Here is a 20,930-nt window from a genome sequence, read left to right as displayed (position 1 = left end):
CAGTCCCATATAACAGCCTCCTTTAACTGAATTGTCAGTTAACAAGACAATCATTTAATTAATCTCAACACAGCTGTTATTAGCATCAGATTTTATGATGACAAGGAGTAGGCTTATTAATCAGTTTACAATCTTGAATCTGTTATCTAGCAGCAACTGTTTCATCTCTCATACAAATACTGTGCATACAACTCAGGCATCTTGAAAGTGCTTTTTTCTTAACTTGCAATTTTCTCCTTACTATTGACTAAGAAGAGCAATGGCCTGTCAATGCTAAAGCCACTCTGACCTCATGTGCAGTGCCTTGTCTATTTCCGTCACTTTCTGTTTGCACACAAGCTGATCAAAACATTGAACCTCCAAATTTCTCAATGACAAGCAGCTCAATGTGTGTGCTCAATGACTTATCTGCATACTACAACACTGCTACAGCAACCTTTCACACGGCCACAGCAACCTTTCACACGGCCAATGTGTTGTCCTTGATTAGATCACTGGACATTATGGCTCAGTGCGTGCATATGTTGTATAGTATGCACATGCACTTATGCATGAATATATGCCTGCGTGAGAATATGTGTCTGCCCAAGTATGTAGCCATGCATGCATGCATGCATATATATGTGAAGGCACCTGTGATTGTATTGCATGTCTCAGCCCACCCAAAAGTTCATGAGTTTCTGTGTGGGCAAGTGAGTGTGCTTGAGTGTCTGTTCATGTGTGCTTTTGTGTGTAAGTGAACAGTGTTTCAGGCCTGCAGGGCTCTGCCCCTTACCTAGTCCTAGCAGTGGGTGGTGTTCAACAAGTGCCCAACTGTTGTCGTCCACACAATGGCTTTTATAAACCAAGAGCTGGCACAGGTCTCTGGCTGTCATGTCGGCTGGGATCTCCACCACTTTACCCATGCCATCTTCACTGAAGATCTTCACAATCTATAAGGAGATATATATTAGAGTTCAGTTATAATAAACAGAAGTAATTTAAGATAGTTTGGTAAATTACAAGAGGCAAAAATCTAAATTCTTTAAAGCCAGTTACAAGAGTGTCCTTAAAATTATAAAAACAAAAGACTGATAGAGCTTTCCAGTTGCGAAAGATAAATGTAGAATAAGACAGCATTTTAAATATTAATTTTTATGGTAACCCCACAGGGAATACTGGGTTGTGATAAAGTAATTTAACATAAACCATTTAAAAAAAAAAAAAAAAAAGAAAAAATCAGCCTAATGGGTGGGTGAAGCCAGCAATTTTCTTCAAACACTAGCATAGTATTTATCATATAGTGCCCCATACACTATAGCGTACACAGGCCTGTAATTATAGAACACAATAGAAAAGAACAGATATTCAAGATCAGCAATTGTGGTGTTAGAAATCACAGACAAGCATTTCTTAAAGCAACTTGTTGGTGTAATATAGAAACACACATACTGTATAACAAGCATCTGCTCTTGTGAACACAAAGCAGGACTGCCTATACCAAATGAGTATAGTACTGAAGCTTAAGGGGACATAAACATTGTGTTTCCAATTATAGCTTATCAAGGAAATTTATGCAAGGATCCAGAGATAAGACATGACCATACAATTTCACATACAAGTGCTTTTTCCATAACTTGATAGTCCAGTAATAACACTATGGACATATTAAATTTCAGAATGAATGAGTTTTTTGTTGAATAATTTATCGCAGTTTTTCCAGTCCATGAATAACACCTGTTGCCATTTTGTTTTTATTAACAATGCTAAGTCAAACAGGTACTCACACGCACATATTGAGCCACTACTGATCTGTCCAGTATAATGTGTAACAATAGTGCTCTGAATAGGTTTTATCTCCACTCTAAGTTCCCATCTGTGTAAGAGACATCCATTTATAGCCAGATATTATTGCATATCAGTATCTACTGTAGCTGCGAGCTGGCGAGAAACTTGTTAGAGATCATCGAATAATCCACGAAATATAACTGCCGTTCCACTTACGGTAAATAGTCCAAAAATAAACTTCCACTAAGTCTCCACAGGTTGCCTTTTCAAAAAGAATCTATGCAGTCACATTCACAGGATACACATTTAATGGACCACAGAGAGAACTAGAGTAGCCTACTTAACCTGCAGAGGAATCCAGCCTGATAAGCCTACACATGTCATGTATGCACACATCTCAAATGATATATCATGACAAAGAAATTTTGTTCTCTTCTTGAAATGCAAGATGAAGCTTATAACATCACAGTTTGCACAAGCCAGGCCTGAGGCGCTCTATCCATCCAAAATGCTCAAGACGAAAACCAAAGGGGAGCCTCAATCATTCAAAGCTGCTGACGTATTTTACTCTATTTTTTTTAAGATGCTCTACATCTTGAGAAAGACAAATTGTCCTCAGCTTTTAAGGTATTTACACATTCCACGTCTTGCCTCGAGTTAAGAACAGCAGTACCTCAAAGAGAAGTGGTCTTAAAATGTAAAAAGAGAAGGAGGGGAAGAGAGGCAGGGACACACAAGGAGAGAGAGAGAGAGCGGAGACACCGAAAGAGAGCAGTCTTACCTCCACGGCCCGCAATAGGCAGCAGTCCGGGGAACACGAAGGCATTTTTGGAGTGAGCCTGGCTCCCCCACACACTCCCACACTCAACTCACACACAGTCCAGAAGACAGCAAACCTCACTGTTCTGTCGCCCTGTCTCTTCCAGAAAGAAAGATACAAATTTCGATGCAGACAGTTGACAGTCGCGCTACCTGTCACACAGCCTGGAGACTAGTCCTTCAGTCTATCTAGGCCGCCGGCTCTATCTTTAAAAAAAAATTAAAAATACTGTCTGACCTAAAGCCGGCGTCTCTACAGCTCACAGGACAGAGACACAGAGACCGTCAGTGATCGGATGGCAGCAGGTATAGTACAATGCTTCCAGTGCCGGCTGAGTCTGACAACTATCTTATTTTCTCTCCCTCCCTCTCTCTCTCTCCCCCTCACAAAGGGTTACAGCCTCAGCCACGGGCTCCGAGGCACACTGAATCAAACCACACGCTCACCAACCAATCATAAGGCTGCAGCAGGCTGATGTAATCATTCCCACACAGACCAAGACGTGCACACACACACACACACACACACACACACACACACACACACACACACACTCTGAGAGGTATACACACTCCAGTAGACACACAGACGCACAGTCATGCACAGGCACAGCCAACTTTTTTAGACCTCTTGCGAGCTCTCTGCTTCAGTTTCTTTTCAGAGCTCGAGGCGAGAGGGATCATTTGAAAAGGGTGTGGGGCAGTGAGGAGGAGGAGGAGCAGGAAGAAGAAGAAAGGCTAAAGGAAGGCGTAAAAAAGTTTGTCTTTGTCGCTTGTCTTGCCTCCAAAATGTTCAGAAGTTTTCAAGTGAGGGCTTGTATGCTTTTAGTCTCCCTTCCTCCCTCCTTCCCCACTTTTCTTCCTCCCTCCCAGTGGGTTAACTTTGAACTCCCCGGTCCGATCTCTGCCTCTCGCAGCAGTAACGAGACTCATTACAGAGCAAATGAAATGAAACAAACCTGGAGCAGGACTTGAGCCCTCCCGACCTTCCCCTTCTGCCCTGGTGGTTAGCTTCATGCCAACATTCTTTCTCTCTAAAGAACAAAAAATCTGGAGACATTTGCACACATATGCACAAGCACACTGAGCCCCCACCCCTCCTTTTAACTCAGATATTTAATACGGCATCAGACAGACAAAAGGCCTTGACACACCCCGTCTGGGAGAGGCGAGAACAGCTTTATGTTGTCCTTGAAGCGACTTTTTATTTTTCCCTCTACTTTTTTCAGGGAAAGGGTGTGTGTGTGTGTGTTTGTACATGTGTGGGTGAGGTGTAATCCAGGAATAAGCACAGTTCCACAGAAGGAAGGAGGAAATAGTGGTAAAAGTGGAACCAGGGAAATAGATACAAGTTAATTTACTATAGCGGGAAACTTTGGGGAGGGAGAGAGGGTAAAGGCAAGTCTGTGGCTGGAGGAGGGGAGAGAGCAAGAGAGAGAAAAGTGCGCATGTGTGTGTGTGTGAAGGATCGCACATGCACACAGGCACGTATGTGTGCGCGTGTGTGTGTGGGATGGGGAAAAATAGGAGACAGACAGACGTGAGAAGCGAAGGGAAAAAGAGTGGGAAGCAGGGGGAGAGAGAGAGAGAGAGAGAGACTGTCTGGTGACACACTGCAGTAGAATGTGTAGTATGAATGCTTCCTACTGTTAACTACATATCTAGCCTGCACAGCTGTCTCTCCCACCCACCCCCTCCCTGCCACTACACTCAAACACTCACACAGACCAAGACACACACCCTCGTCTACGTCACAGTTAGTCAGCCAGAAGGGAAAGCCCCAAGAGGACGGCACACATCACAAATGCTGCAAAACAGGTTTTTACACAGTGCTGTAATTATAAGAGTTGGTCATTCAGTCCCTTTACCTCAGCCCTTTTGACACAGAATAGGTTGAAAGTGGTTTGAAAGTTCTGAAGATAACTTTTTGTTTAGAAGACAGATAATCCAAAAACAAGGTTTCTGTCATAGTCGTGAAACAGTGATGGAGGAAAACCTCACATTTTTCCCCATCCCACACACACACCCACATACGTGCCTATGTGCATGTGCGATCATTCACACACTCATGCACACACACAAACTTTTTTCTACCTTGCTCTCTCCCCTCCTCCAGCCACAGACCCTCCCTCCCCAAAGTCTCCCGCTATAGTAAATGAACTTGTATCTCTTTCTAACACACCCCACGTCAAACACACCTCGTGTGGCCTGGCCGGGCTTTGATATGAAAGGTTCAACATGGGTTTATGTTCCACATAATCACTACAGGATTATCGTAATCCATAACTGGGGTCAAGTGTTTGTTTTGCCACAACTAAGAGTCAAGTTTTTTGTCAGTCAAGTCAAAGTCAAGTTCCAAGCCCTAAAGGTTTGCTCAACTCATGAACAAGACGTTTTATTAATCAATCTCAAGGAATGAGAAAGTAGCCAGAGATGACGTCTGAGTGACATGTTTCAACTGACCTACTCTACTTCTTGGTCTTCTTCTTAAAGGCAAAGAATAAAATGTGGGTAAAAGGAAAGCAGAATTAAAGGAAGAGAAAGAAGAAAGAGAAATAAACAAAAAGATTACCCTTTGTCTATTAATGTTTTTATGTCCTCCTTTAGACAGAGGAGCAGAGCAGAGCCTCTCAACTTCTCTGATGACTCAGGTCTGATAACTGCCCTGTGATGTAATCCCCCAGGTAGAGATTGAGAGCTTCAGGCAACACACACACACACATGCACACATTTAAACACACACTCCATCAGACACGCAAGCACCCAGATGTGGTCACTTACACATCCTGAGATAGAAACTAGACAGAAACTGGACAGGCGCAAACAGACAAAGAGAAAGCAAACTGCACTGAACATGCTTTGTGCAAACTAAAGTATGTACATATGTGCGTGTGTGCATGCCCAGCAGCTCACACGTATACACGCATCCATCTCTTTGAGAATTGCCTGCTGGTCTATAAATAGCACCACCGGTATTACGTACACATTGCAAGCCATTACATCAGCTAGGAGTTACAGGATGTTATAGGCAGATTACAATACTGAAGGACTATTAGCCATTAAGCATACAAATCTGTACACACATTAGGATCCATTACATGTGGGCGATGTTGTGAAGCAGTTGAAAAGGGCAGCCAACCTGGATAACATCTGTATAAGGGAGAGGAAAGACAGTGTTGGTTTTTTAGACAGTGTCTGGTCACACTAAATGTTTATATGCAAATTCAATCCTGATGTCAGCTCCCATGTCAACTCTTCCTGGAATATCGAAGCAACAGGGGAATTCTTTCCGATTAACACGCACAGGGACTTTCTTACCCTGAAATCAGCCTCCAGGCTGTGTACAATTATGGCCTATCCTAACCTTAACCACAGCCCTTAAACTGACCATAACCACCTATAATCTCAACATCCGAATGGCTAAGCTTGTTGGTAGCAGCATGCACAATATTTGGAGAGGAAAAGATTAACTTAGTGTATTCTTAAAGCTCATACAAAACTCTACAAAACTTACCAATATATCCAGAGTTCAGTATTAAAACAATGGCAAAGAGATTGGGGAAATATAACGATGAAATAGCCTAGGTATGAGTATGGCTGATGGCAGTTTTAAGATTAATTTATGACAATACATCCATCCATCGTCAACCGCTTATCCTGCGTGGGGGGCTGGAGCCAAACCCAGCTGACATCGGGCGAAAGGCAGGGTACACTCTGGACAGGTCGCCAGTCCATTGCAGGGCCACACATAGACAAACAACCACTCACACTCACACCTAAGGACAATTTAGGGTCACCAATCAACCTAGTCCGCACGTCTTTGGATGGTGGGAGGAAGCCAGAGCACCCAGAGAGAACCCACACAGACACGGGGAGAACATGCAAACTCCACACAGAAAGGCCGGGGCAACCGGGGTTTGAACCCACGACCTTCTTGCTTGTAAAGCTAGAAGCTATAATTTCTTTGCATGGAAGCATTCCCATTTGTTTACAGAGTGGAAAATCTACTTAACTGTATAATATCTTAGTCTAGTTTTAGATAACTTTCTTTTTTTAACAGTGTAATCCAATGTAGCATTGCCAAGGCTTCACACTTTTATTGCACAAGAATTTACTTGTCCTCTATACAGAAATTTTCATGGTGCTGGATTTTTTTCATCAGTCTTGCCCAGACAAACTCCACTGTCATAGCTATTTCTGTTCAGGCTCTGTCTTACAAAACCCTTACACGTGCTGAAAAGAATAACTGTAGCCATTGATAAGCTGATTTGGCTCACACGACCTGAACCCAGCTCCATATTCCCATTAACAAGTATCCTCTACAAAGCCCCTCTAACTGCAAGGTGGTGCTGTGTGTGGTCTGGGACGACCTTGGAAACTGACGTTCGGATGATGAGATGGAGACACAAAAACCTGAATGGGCCTCAGACAATTGGCCGTACCCACTCAGCGCCTGTAGCTGGGAGTTGTGGGAGGCACTAGCCAAGAAAACTCTGCTGACTCATGAGGAAGGGATGGTGAACGGTGTCCCTTGTCATCCAATTACCGTGTCAAATTAAGACCCAAGACACAGAGGCCTTTCTGGGCTCAGGGAATCAAAAGAAGGCAGAAAGGGATTTAGTGGACAGGGGAGAGAGAGATGTATAGAGAGAAACGTAGGAGGAAAAGACTCCCAGTGCACACTGACAATACAAAGTCATGTACAGTGGAACTCTGCCATCTCTGCCACTGTGCAGCCATGCATCAGACCATCCACCATATATTGGGAATTAGTTAGCCCACAGAGCCTGCTCTGTCTGTAAATAATGGTCAGGCTCACACAGTTGAAGTTTGAAAGATTTTGGAGCTGAGCAGGGTCAAATTTAATTAGCAATGCAGGTCAGGTAGCACAAATTGAGTTCAGACCTTTGGACAAGCCATCCTTTTGGTTAGAAAAGGGATTAGGGGGCAAATTGTGCTTCTTGTAAAAGAAAATATTTTGTGCTCAATCAAAGGTTTTCAAAAAGAGTTGGGAACTGTCTAGTACAAAAAGAAAATGCATACCCAAATCTATCAGAAAGCTAAAACATCTTGTTTACTTAAACTAAGTTACATCCTAAACATACATCCATCCATACATCTAAACGGGGTTATTTTGATGCAGGTTCAGCCTCTCCCATATTATCTGTGACTAACTGCTGAGAAACACGCCGCATGCAGCCAAACATTTTACCGACGAGAGTAAAAGGTGGGTGCGGATGCTTAATTGTGCACCAGGGATGATTGCCAAACCCCAGGCAGCAAATGTCCTTTCAGACCAGCACTGATTTGGAGCTATTGTCCACTTACAGCAGGAGGCAAAAGGATGGGGCAGGGGAATTGTGATTGGAGAAACAAAGGATGACATGGTTGGCATGATTTTGGCAATACACTGGATATTAGTGCACTGGTTGTATGGCAAGCAGTGGCTTTGCTGCATGGTGGCCTCTCGACCGGTTTAGACTACCAATGTGCGTGAGAGATTGTATTCCTCATATTTGCATTTTACACAAACAAATTGCTGTTTATAGTACAAACAGAAGAAAATCACTGTTCTCACCTAGTTGCAATAATTCTGTCACTGAATGATGTCAATGAATCATGAAACTATAATTATATAATCATTGACTCCAACCAATAATAACAGTATAAAAAGTAAAAGGAAGAGGGAGAAAGAGCCATTAATTAATTAGCCACACTAATTTCCCATTCAGAGGAATCACAATGTGGCACATTTCTCTGCAAACTGTCCCCAATAACAGAGAGTTGTCTCTGGAGATGCCAAGATTATAGTGTTTTCGCATTCTCTCTCTACTAACACATATCCTATTAGCAGCTCTTTGAGTCAGGTTACTTGTCTCCAAATTCCTCTGAAGTGGGGCTTCAAGCAATCAAACTTGTTCTAAACTCTGAAGACTGATAACTACATTTGTAGCATCATTTACAACTTCTTATTTTATATTCTCCTCCTATTTATTTCTCTTTCTTCCCTCCTCTTCTGCCTTTTTACAGCAGCAGCTCAGAAATCTGAGCAACTGTCCTACTTTCCTAAGAGAGAGAGACAGAGACAGAGAGAGACAGAGAGAGAAAGAGAGAGAGAAAAGAGAGGGAGATGCAGTCTATATGACCTATATGAGTCCAACAGCTCTGTTCAGATTTGGCCAGATGAAATGCCTCCAGGCAGCAACACATTGCTGTCTTTGTGAAACACATGGACACATACAAACCTAGACACACGCATATACACCTGTATTCAGGGACATATGGGAGTAACAGAAACATGCACTCAAAATTGTGTGCTAAAAAAAGGCCACGTGTTACAGAAAAAATAAAGAGACAGGACCTCAAATTGCATCATCTAATGAGTAAACAAGTTTTTACAATGATATTGCTTTCCATAGTCAGTAGTTTGCCCAGGCTAGATGCATGCACAAGCATACCCTTTTGATCCAAAAATATAGAGACAGAGACAGAGGAGAGAGCAAAAACTATCAGGGATTTCCATTAGCTGCAGGAGTTATGGGATCTTGCCCTATTAGCTGGGTGAAAGTTGTGGCTTCTAATCTTACACCGCCTGCCTTCTGGGACAAGGAGTGAGGGCTGGACCATTGACGGTGCATCATCCGCAGTGCCTGGGTTGTCCAGTCATGTTTCCATAGAAAGACAATCATTTAATTGAATTCAATACAGAATTGAGCTAAGTAGAGAATGAATTATTAACTATTTTCTAATATTTAAAGCTTGTGGGTTCCTACCATTAACATACACAATTCAAAATTCTCTGAATAGGATTGCCTCGTTGATCTATCACTAAGAAATGGAGTGTGATAACCTAATTTGATGCTGGGGTAAAACGGACCTAATGTGCATTCACATCTACTGTATAATACTCAAAACAAAATTAAAATTGCAGATTCCACGCAGGCAAAATGGGCAGTTTGAGATCAGAAGTGTTGTATTTACTTCAGTGACAATGTGCGCTGTGCTAAAACACAGTACCCCCCACCCCCCCCCACCCCACCCACCTACAACTAATGTCACTTTCTGATCCCTGAGAAATCAATTGTTGCTGAATAATTTAGCGTTGAAAGTGTATCTTTTTATGCATTCTCACTACAGCTGAAATTTACTTTTGACTTTTGCTGCTTTTTTCATTGGCTCAGGGCTATCATGTGGTGTTCAGTGTAGGCAGCGGATGTTTCACTGCAGATGGCACTGACCTATTTTTACAGGAAGCGTGTAAATTAATTTAGCATGTAACAGGATCATTTTAAACCAATATTTTGTGTCTAACAATTTGCACAAGTGGGATACTTTTCCCAAGAGGTGGCCACAAAGTTCTAGTAGGATAGTCCTGGTTTTGATTGGACTTAAGTATTTGTGATTGTGTCTAGTTCATAGCAAATTTTCTAATCAATACCCTTGGTAGTACAACAATGCACATACAAAATTTCACATAACCACAAGGGCCTTAATGCACAAGCTATGGGATGTTGATTTATAACCAAGCGGCTTTGTCCAGTGCCAGTTTTAAAGTCTCAGTTATTTAAACTGAGCCATTACTTAATTTAACAACCAGCCATGTGTATGCAGAGGCCTGTTTGTGTGTGTGTGTGTGTGTGTGTGTGTGTGTGTGTGTGTGTGTGTGTGTGTGTGTGTGTGTGTGGGGCACTGTGGCAGTAGCAGGTCGAGGCATGTTTCCATTTATCTGTGGGGGATAAATGCCCTGACAGATGAGATGTTCTCGACTCATCCACAACCTACCTGGCTCTGCTCCAGGTGGCATTTGCTCAACAGCAGCCAAACAATTTGTATTTCACAGCACTAAATGCTGCAAATCCACTCAGTCACTCAATGCAATTTGTGTATTTGCTTGTTATGTGTGTGTCTGCTTGAGAAAGCGAAAGAGAGCAAAGGGCATGTATGCTGACAAAAGGTTCAATGTCCTGCCTGCATGCTCTCTTTACCTCTGCCACAAAGAGCATCAGATAACATGCAAGTGTGTATGTGTGTGTACGCCTTGGGCTGAGAGACTAGATGTAATGTTAGGAATAATGAGGCCAGCAGGCAGGCATGCATCAAATATACACACATGGATGCACACATGCACAAGCTCAATGAAACATCCAGTTTGAGCGCATTATTTATATTCACATCAGTTACAAATAATCACAAAGACATAAACAATCCAAGTGGCATAAACAGTTCAAATCACACAAATGCACACCACAAACATGTAAACGCAACTAACACAATACAACAAGTGTATTTCACTTTAAGATCCATTTATAAGCAACTTGGCTGCTGAAAGAGTGAGCCAGCAGATTTCTGGTGTTGTGTCACCTTTGATGTCCCGCAGAGTGCGGCCTGCAGAACAGATCAGGGCTGCAATGACAAATGCGCGTGCACACACACACACGCACAAACACACTGCCTAACTCTCCCACAGATGCACACACATACGTATCCCTGCTTGTAAAGACAAACATACATACATTAGGCACACGCATTCACACACACACACACACACACACAAAACCGAACCGCCTCACAAACACACCCTTACTTTAAAATGCACACACTCATGCGCGCGCCCACAGACGTTCCCACACATGGAGGCCCACAGTTTGGGCATCGACAGCATTCCATTCTGCTTTTCCATTAACAGTGGAAAAATCTACCCTTTGACCCAGAGTATTTCCAACATTGAGGAAGGAGGCAGCCAAGGAATTGCATGCTTCAGCACAAAAAGTGAGAGGAGAGATGGATCGATGCCCATCATTTATGTACCGGGTGTTTCCAGTTTAAATTCTATTGCTTTTTTTACCCAGGAACTGGAATGGCTGCTTCGAGTATTCATTGCGTTTTCATGCATTGTTCTCAAATTACTAATCTACTAGTATACAGGAGCTAATGATTCTACTTTTCAGACATTGCTTGGCAATAAAGTGATTTTAAAGCTGCACTAATCAATGTTTTCTGCGACCTTTTCTGTTTTGGTTCACTTTTACCGCTCTCATTTTGCGGCAGCAGATGTCTGTTTTCAGCAAAAGCAAAATACACCCACTATACGCTAGCTGTCCAGCACCAAACGGCAGACAAACAAAGTCATCATCTAGCTGGTGAACATAGTGCAGCATTTCACAGATTAAAAAAAAAAAATTTTTCTCAGGAGTGGGTAGTGACCACAACAGAGCTAAAATATTGATTAGCGGACACAAACACAACTCCAGATGAATGTGCTCTGTTTTTCAACATATTCAGGAAATAAGTTGAAAGACATTCCCATTGGCTCTTTATTACTTTTTACTGGGAGTATGCAACATTCCAATCCTGCTGCAAGTAAAGATAATAAAGAAAAAGACGTAAACTGCATCACACCTTCCTTGTTAAATCTTTCTGCCCAGAGTGAGTCACTGACTAAAAGCTGATTGTGCTACTTGTTATATTTGATTTACTACTTACACAAGCCTAAAAGTAAACTCATCTAAAACAGGTTGCATGATTTCTACAAGCTGATATGGAGGCATCATGAGCTCATCATTGAAACTATAGTTCAGTACAGTACACTTGATCTGGCAGCATTCACAAAATGCTTTTTTGATGAGTAGGTGTCACAGCTTTGATGTCAGGCTGATTCAACAAGAGGCAAAGTCATGGAGAGAGAGAGAGAGGGGGGGAGAGAGGGGGGGGGAGAGAGAGAGAGAGAGAGAGAGATTACAGTGGCTCAGCTCAACCTCACCTGCTGAACAGAATGAATATCATACAGAAAAAAAAAATGTATTACAGCTACTCATAACATGTATTCCACATATTTAGATTATGTATGTATGTATGTATGTATGTATGTTATGATTTACAGATAAAGGCATAAGACGTACATATGAGCAGCACATGTAGATTGACTTTTTACCATTGAAATGATGGAAAGAACACACAGAAATTACTGAAGATATGCAATGTTAGTAATATCAGTGTTCAAAAGATATGTACAAATCAAAAGAAATAAATTATATGCTATATAAAGTGTATCTCTGTACCCATTTGCGTCCATTTCTAAATCTAAAACTATAAATAGGAACAATATTTGCATATCCCTGAACATTATACACACTTAGCTGTATTTACTTGATATGCTGCTATCAGAAAAACACATGATATAAACAGGTGCACTATTTGCATAACCCTGAACATTTTTACATACTGTACTTAGCTGTCCCCTACGGAAGAATAATAACAAGTCTTTATTTTGCCAATGCTAGACAGCGTGAAGAGATGCTAGACAGATCGCTAGCAAGTTTGCTTGTACCTACACGTTATGGAAAGTAAGAGCATTCATTTGCTGTCAAACTGGTGCAACTAGACAACGACGCTGGCACTGAGCATGCAGCCCATTTGCAGACATTATTAGTGCCAACCCAGCCTCCACTGATTGTCTGGCATCATGTGCTATTTTAGGCCGTTACTTCATCACATGTGAATAAGTATTCATCTAGTGAGCTAAATTGCTACAGGATACACTGCACAGTACTCCTGCCTACCTAAAATCAACAGGAACTGAGTGAACTACAGAGTTTGGAGTAAAGGACAAATGGGGTGGAGGGATGGCAGAGAACACTTGTGACAGACAGAAAGATAAACACTGACATACAGTCCAAGACACAGGGAGACAGACCAATAGAAAGATAATGTAACACAGACTAAGAGGCAGAGAAAGGGCGTGGGGATCCTGCCATACCATAGAGCACAGAAAACTGCAGGACATCCAGTCCAAGTACAGTAAATCCAGCTAAATCTGGCAAGCCAGTGATCAAATCAGTGTTCCCACACTAGAACGACTGGGCCAGCTATGGGAACACAGTGTCCAAGTAAGTACATAACAGCGCTCTCTATTGCACTACTGAGGATAGACTATCAAGCCCCTAGACTGAGAAATTTAATGAATACTAACTATCTTGCATTCAAGGCTTCTTATAGGTTTTGGCATTGCACATTACAAATTACACAGGTCAAGTTCCAGTTTTCTTTTTTCTTTGTGGCCAGTTGGCTGTATATGGAAATATTTTAAAATTCCATAAAACACAGATTATGTTTGCAGTACGCCTTAGCAGTCACAGGAAGTCAGTTTTTCAAGGATATGTGCCCATCTGTGGACACTTTCATACATGCCCCACCAAACTGGTGCCAGTGCTCATAGAGATCATCTTCCTAGTTTGATAATCATCCTGTACGCCACCCAAACCAAGCAAATGTATTAATTCTGATTCAGTCATGTACAGTCCCCTCCAAATGTATTGGAACGGTAAGGCAAATGTCTTTGTTTTTGTTGTTCACTGAAGACATTTGGGTTTAAGATCAAAAGATGAGTATGAGACAAGACTTCAGAGTTTCAGCTTTTATTTCCTGGTATTCACATCTAGATGTGTTAAACAACTTCGGACATATCACCCTTTGTATTTGTTTCAGGGTGTTTCTCCCTTCAGTCTCCTCTTAAGGAGGTGAAATGCATGCTCTATTGAGTTAAGGTCAGGTGATTGACTTGGCCAGTCTAAAACCTCTCACTTTTTCCCCCTGATGAAGTCATTTGTTTTGTTGGCAGTGTGCTTTGGGTCATTGTCCTGCTGCATGATAAACTTCCTCACGATTAGTTTCAATGCATTTCTCCATAAATTGGCAGACAAAATGTTTCTGTCCACTTCTGAATTCATTCTGCTGCTCCAATCATCAGTTACATCATCAATAAATGTTAATGAGCCTGTTCCAGAAGCAGCCATGCTCGCCCAAGCCATGACATTACCTGCACCATGCTTCACAGATGAGCTTGTATGCTTTGGATCATAAGCAGTTCCTTTCTTTCTCCACACTTTGGCCTTTCCATCACTTTGATAGAGATTAATCTTGGTCTCATCAGTCCATAAGATTGTGTTCCAGAACTTTTGCGGCTCATCTCTGTACTTCTTTGCAAATTTCAATCTGGCCTTTCGATTCTTACTGCTGATGAGTGGTTTGCATCTTGTGGTGTGTTCTTCCAACAGTGGATTGTGATACCTTCATCACTGCACTGTGGAGGTCGTTGGTGATGTCACTTACTGATGTTTCGGGGTTTTCTTCACAGCTCTCACGATATTTCTGTCATCAACTACTGTTGTTTTCCTTGGCCGACCAGTTCAACGTCTGTTGCTCAGTACACCAGTAGTTTCTTTTTTTTTTCAGGACATTCCAAATTGTTGTGCTTGCTATGCCCAATGTTTGTCCAATGGCTCTGGTTGATTTTCCTTCTTTTCTCAGCTTGACAATGGCTTGCTTTTCTCCCATAGACAGCTCTCTGGTCTTCATGTTGGTTTATCCTCTTTAACAGGAAATGCAGTCTTTATAGATTTGAACCAAGGATGAAAACTTAGACTATTCATGCAGAGCTATTTAATGTTTGGACAATCAACCTAAAAGGCAACACCTGGGCAACAAGAAACATCTGTCAGTCACATGTTCCAATAGTTTTGCTCACTTGAAAAAATGGGTGGGTTCAAACAAAGGGTGGTATGTCCTGAGTTGTTTAACACATCTAGATGTGAATACCATGAAATGAGAGCTGAAATTATTAACTCTTTGTCTCATACTCATCTTTTGATCTTAAACCCAAATGTCTTCAGTGAACAACAACACTACAATACAACGCGCAAACACCTGCTGTAAAGACATCAGAAAACTTCTGCAGCATCCCCTGAACAGCATGAACAACTTCATTACTTTAACACAGCATTTTAGTTCTACTCATTTCAAATCACTGAACATAGTGTATCTACATTTCAGATTATACAGCTGCAGCCAAGCTGGAGAGAGGAGGGCTGAAAGCAGACAAATGGAGAAAGACATGAGGGAGAGGAGAGTGGAGGAAAGTGAGGTAATTGGGAATCATATGGCCATGTCAAACAGCTTGCCCGGTGATTCCTGACAGCCCAGCGCTGTGTCCTCATGCCTCCAGCACAGGGGCCAAGGAGTGAGGTAAGGAGGAACAGAGGGACAGAAGTATGAGAGTCTGTCAGAAAGCACCCCGAGGTCGGAAAATTCAGAAAACACAACAGAGAAACTTCTCACCAGCAGGCTGGCTGTTTGGAGGACAGGGAGAGGGGTAGATAGAGAGACACTGACAAAGAGAGATAGGTCTTGGAGCGTGGGCTGGGGGCAGTAATTTATCTGTTCACAATCCCACTTGTCAAACCCTAACCACCCACTTCTCCACAGATCTGAACCACTCAAGGGAGGAACATGTGTCTTGAAGAAAGCAGTGTTACCACTGTTCCACATGCCTAAAAGCACGTGCGTGATGATATGGCTCTGCGGGAGAGTTTTTTTTTAGTGGAAAGGTGCTGAATTGAATTTCCACTGAAGAACGACCACAATGAGACATACTTTCCATTGCCATCAACAATGGATAGACACTGCCAATGCTGTAAATAGTTTACACAGCTCACAAAGACAAACAGGCAGACGTGAGCGCAAACACACATGAATCTAAAAAACAATACATCCATATGCATGAATGGATGCACAGCACACTCGCATAAGTTTAACGCGAGTGCGTGCACAGTGTGCACACAGTAAACACACAAAAGGAATCAATTTTCCACGGTTCTTTTTCAGCTTTGCCTCTTCATTGCAAATGTTTGGTGGTCTGTGCAAAACAAAACCAGTAAAAACTTAGTTTTTCCTATATCTATAAATGGTTTACTTTACAGCCATGTTTAGATTTTAGTGCATACTGAGCAGATGTATGGCAGTCTTTCAACAAATGATGTAAAACATTCCATGTGAATTCTTATTTTCTAATATAACAAAATGTATTTTTAAAAAGTTACTGTAACTGAAAAACAATGTCATGTCACACAAATAAATGTCTCACTATGAAATGAGCACTGCACACATCATTATGGGTAGGTATCACTTCTCCCCTATATGACCAAAATGAAATCTGCAAATGTTATATTGAAATTACATCAGTAAAATGACCAACTGAAAAAAGATGATTGCTGTGATGAGGTGCCATAATTGTAATCAATGTCAAAGGCAGATCGACACATACTGTTGCTGAGTGGCAAGCAAAATTGGTCAGACCCGCATCCCCTTTTCCTAATCTTCTAGTCACACTTTTACAGATATTTAATCATCTGATTACTGTATGATCACATAAATAATTTACCTTTACATGCTTCAATCCCCCACTCCACTTACACTGCACTCTTAACAGGCCCTCTGTGAATTCAAAAACCTTCCCATCCCATGCAGTACATCCAGCCAAATTAATTGCTTTCTGAAACTTTACCACACACCTATACGGGCCACGTCAAAGCAAGAAATTCAATGCAAAACTCATAACCACTTAGTGAGACATTAATCTTTGACCTATTTACCGTTTGAACTTAAGATTTACCAGGCAGAGTTGAATTTATGCCACAGCTAGTAATTCAAGCCTACGACATTCCCACAGAGAGAGAAACAACTTTCCCAGTGGAGAAGACTAGAATGAAATTCAACCTTTCAACGCTTAGTCCAAAACTAAATATTTAGAGCTTTATTATGTCACAGGTGGCAATTCAAAGGCACAACTTCCCAACTCTTTAAGAATTTACTGGATACCACAGGTTTTTCAATGCATCAACTGATTTATGAGCTCTGAGAAAGCGGAGCAGGTCATATCAAACTCAGACTTAACTGGAACTGCAGTGTATAATCTCGTACCATATGAGCCATGACTAGAACAGGCCAGGATCATAGCCAGGGAGAGTACTTGTGAGAAATAGTCTGCTTTCACATTTTTGTAAGACAGTAGGTTACTCTAACCCACTGACTGGCCCCATATAAAGATCATCAATAACAGTGCAGATGGAGGGGCTTTCAGGAATAGACAGACCAGTCTCTACACAGTCTCACACACAGTCTCTGCTCCTCCACTCCTCACCTCATTCTTTTTTTCTCCAACAAAGCCACAGACCCTTTTTGAGTACACACATGCACTGTACAGTACACTACTATCACATGCAAGCAATCAACATGCTTCAAATAAGCAAAACATGGGGCAGATGTAAAGCAGGGAACATTCCTAAATGCTTATGTCCAATACACAGTTGACCGCTAAATACAGCTGATTTATGATATTCAAATACTGCATCCTTCAAAACAAGTTGAGTCACACAAGTCTCAGTTATCAACACAAAAGTAAATCAAAATCAGTTGATGTCTCATATCCTGTTTTTCAACGGGAAAAACATCTGACATGGTCTCCCATACCATATGAAGACAAGGTTTTGTGTCCAATGCAACCACACCAAATTACAATGTGGAGTCAAATATTAAACCCGCAAGCGCACTGCTGGGAAAAATGATACAGTAATTCCTGAAAAGTTTCTGGAAAGATGCTACAGTGTGTCTTAGTGGGGTTTGACTTACATATTTGCCAGAGGAGGGTTCTCCGGGAGGTAAGGACCCAGGACTGAGCACAGGGGAGCTTGCTGGACTGCAGAGCTCTGGGAAGGGGTTGGGAATGGCCGGGAGAGATGATGTCCTCAGCTGCTGCTCCTCCTCCTGCAACCTCCTGGACAATGGAGACGGGACAAAGGAACAGGTCTAAGTTCATGACCTGGAACGGCTCTCAAAAAGTGAAATGGAGAACTTTGAATTGAAAGCCGCTGACACGTGAAATACGTGCAGAAGAATTAATAAAGCATTGCTGTACAGTATCCAGTCTCATCTCGGTTTCCATCTGATCTAGCCGTAATGAACAGTCTCCTAGCAAGTGGTAATCACAGATCCCTACAGCCTGCCAGCAAATTTTTGCAATATTTATAATGCATCAATATTGAATCAAGACATCACATTAAAGCAGTTTTTAAATTCAGCACATGTGGTGTAAGCTTGTGGGCAGGTCAGGTTGTGAAATTCTAGCTAGACAGCTAGCGCAGAGAATCACTGTAGAATCACTTTTCTCTCTTTCTCTATCAAAGACTGTCTCTCTGCAGAACCCCATGAGTTCAAAAGGGAACGGGCCTTTTGATGTTGTGTTCCATCTGAGCATGAGAACAGGGTTATCCAGAGGTCGACATTGAATAATAAGAACTTCAGGGCCCTGAGTCTCTGTGTGTGTGTGTGAACGTGTGTTTGAAAGAGAGAGCTCATAAGACAGAATACTCCATTACCTGATCATACCTCCTCTGTTTCTGTCATATACTCCAAAGGTGAATAATAGGAGTTAACACCAGCTCTGGTGCAAATGTGTTTGTGTGTACTGCATGTACTGGTATACAACCATACTTCTGTTGCCTTAGTGTGTATGTGTGAGTGAGCACACCCACTTCTGAATGCATACAATAACAGCCTTAGGGAGAATATGGACCACTCTTCAAATTGAGAGAGACATTTGCACATGGTACTAAAATAAATGAGATGATTTTTACTTTTCTCCTCCTGCTGGTGTAGTTTGAGACAAAGAGGGAGCGACAAGGAGGAACAGGTCATTCAAGGGCTACAGATAGGGAGCGGGGAGGAAATGTTATGCCCAATTATCATGAGGGTGTGGAGGGATGACAGTGTACAGTGAGAGGCTTCTTTTCCAATGTGGAGAGAAAAAAAGGAGTTGGCGCTCTGTGTGTGCGTGTGTGTTCGGCTATGCATGTGTAAATATATGATGCTGGAAGATGTTTGCTTAAAGCTCACTGCCATACTTCTGTTGCCTGAGTGCATGTGTCTGAGTGTGTGTGCACATGTATGACTGATGTCTTATTTTAAGTTTCTCTGCTGGTATATGCGTATAGGGTTTTCAATTCTGATGTGTTTGATTTCACCGTAAAACACCTGGGCCGCATTCTGCCCCAACAAAACGTAGCAAAAAAATGTATTTAGATGGAAACGGTGGTGCCTCGAACCCTTCTGTTGTGTACACAAGAGCGCTGCACTGCCTTTTTAATATGGTTGTTTTTACACGTGACTGCTGATTGGGTAATACATCTGACACACCCACCAAACGAGAGAAAACATACCTCAAAGTAGAGGTGGGTGAGCAAATCGATTCTTAGATGCATCGCGATGTGGACGTGGAAGATTCTGATTCGATTAACAAATGTCAGAAAAACTTTCATGTAAACTTTAATTGATAATGTAGTGTTGACGGAACGCAAAGTGCAAGTGCAGCGTCCAGACCGTCTGTGGCGAGAGAAGGGTCCAGCTGCAGACCACAGACAAACGTGAAGGAAGATGAACTTCCATATATGGTTTGTCCCAGAAGCCACTGCACACAAAACGTGATGACGTTTATCTCAACCGCTCGGCCCACGCATAGTTGTTAAATCAATAAAAAAAGAGCCGTTAAAAAAGAGGTGTCAAGTGTCAACGTAGTAATCAGTGTACGTTCTATTTCGTATAGGCTTCGACCTCTAAGGCTATCGCCATTTGGTTTACCCCTTCTGCACGCGCCTGCGCGGCACTGAGAATTTTAGTCTACGCCCACCCACAGCGTGGGCCTCTCCTACGTCCGCACCTTGTATATATACACACACAACTGTGAGACCCAGCCTTCGGCTACCACTTTTCTTCAGCACTGAGCTGTCTAAAGAGCAGATTTGTCTAAAGTGCAAAGATTTTCCAGCTGGAAAACAAGAAGAACGATGTCTTCCAGCAAGCCGCCCAGAACAGTGTGAGTCTGCTACACGGGCTATATCGTGCTGGGGCCCACGTTGCTCCACATTAGCTGCGGCTAATGACATTTAACAACCGGTTTCATTGCTGCAGGCCAACCCTCGTCGGTCAGAGCGGACCACTGGTAAGCTATGGGTCGAAAAAAAAAAAAGCTGTGTGAAATCTTGTTGCTCCTTTTGTGGAAGTTGTTGAACAAATGCTGTCTGTGCCTGTCTCAGTCGAACCAGCCATACCAAGCACACATTTCCCACACGGTGTGAGCCAGCTGCCGTTAGCCGAGTGGCTAACCTGCAACTTGAAGCTCAAAGCAACAAGCAGTACACTCTGTTCACGATCAGAAGTCTCTTCACACACCCTCCCCACAGAAACTATGAGCCCACGACAGCGGACATTCGCTTCGTGTGGACAGCACATATACACACCTGGTACAGATTTTTCTGACAAAGAAATCTGCCGGGTAGTGTGTGATGCTGTTGACATTATGCACGTTCCCCCGGAAGTGCCCGGCTGCGAGCTCATGCATAATCACGGCATCAATGGCACGGTCCTTCTGTGCGTCCAGGGTTTCCCCCTTGGTTCACAAAAGCCAGACTGTGTCAAATGAGCCCTTGAAGCGGTCACTACGCACTACGGCAGGCGAC

The 20,930-nt window shown here is 42.4% G+C and overlaps 1 protein-coding gene across 5 annotated transcripts in view; it reads right to left on the bottom strand.

Moving 5' to 3' along the window:
* The window catches only part of grb10b (growth factor receptor-bound protein 10b), a 79,327-nt gene that overhangs the window by 14,549 nt on the left and 43,848 nt on the right, over positions 1 to 20,930 (bottom strand). For 4 of the 5 annotated variants that reach the window (XM_038711935.1, XM_038711937.1, XM_038711936.1 and 1 more), the window contains 2 exons: positions 18,049 to 18,193; positions 776 to 932 (listed from right to left, as the gene is read on the bottom strand). In XM_038711935.1, the coding sequence (XP_038567863.1) occupies positions 776 to 932; positions 18,049 to 18,193 (302 nt within the window). Of the gene's footprint in view, positions 1 to 775; positions 933 to 2,548; positions 2,974 to 18,048; positions 18,194 to 20,930 lie in introns of those variants that run through there. The other variant, XM_038711939.1, reaches the window with a different exon arrangement.

This window comes from Micropterus salmoides, unplaced genomic scaffold, assembly GCF_014851395.1.
Source record: "Micropterus salmoides isolate LMB-PRFRI ecotype aquatic unplaced genomic scaffold, ASM1485139v1 Ms_hic_scaffold_11, whole genome shotgun sequence".
Classification (NCBI taxonomy): Eukaryota; Metazoa; Chordata; class Actinopteri; order Centrarchiformes; family Centrarchidae; genus Micropterus; species Micropterus salmoides.
The sequence above is the reverse complement of the archived record's forward strand: the minus strand, read 5'-3'. Positions and strand labels throughout refer to the sequence as shown.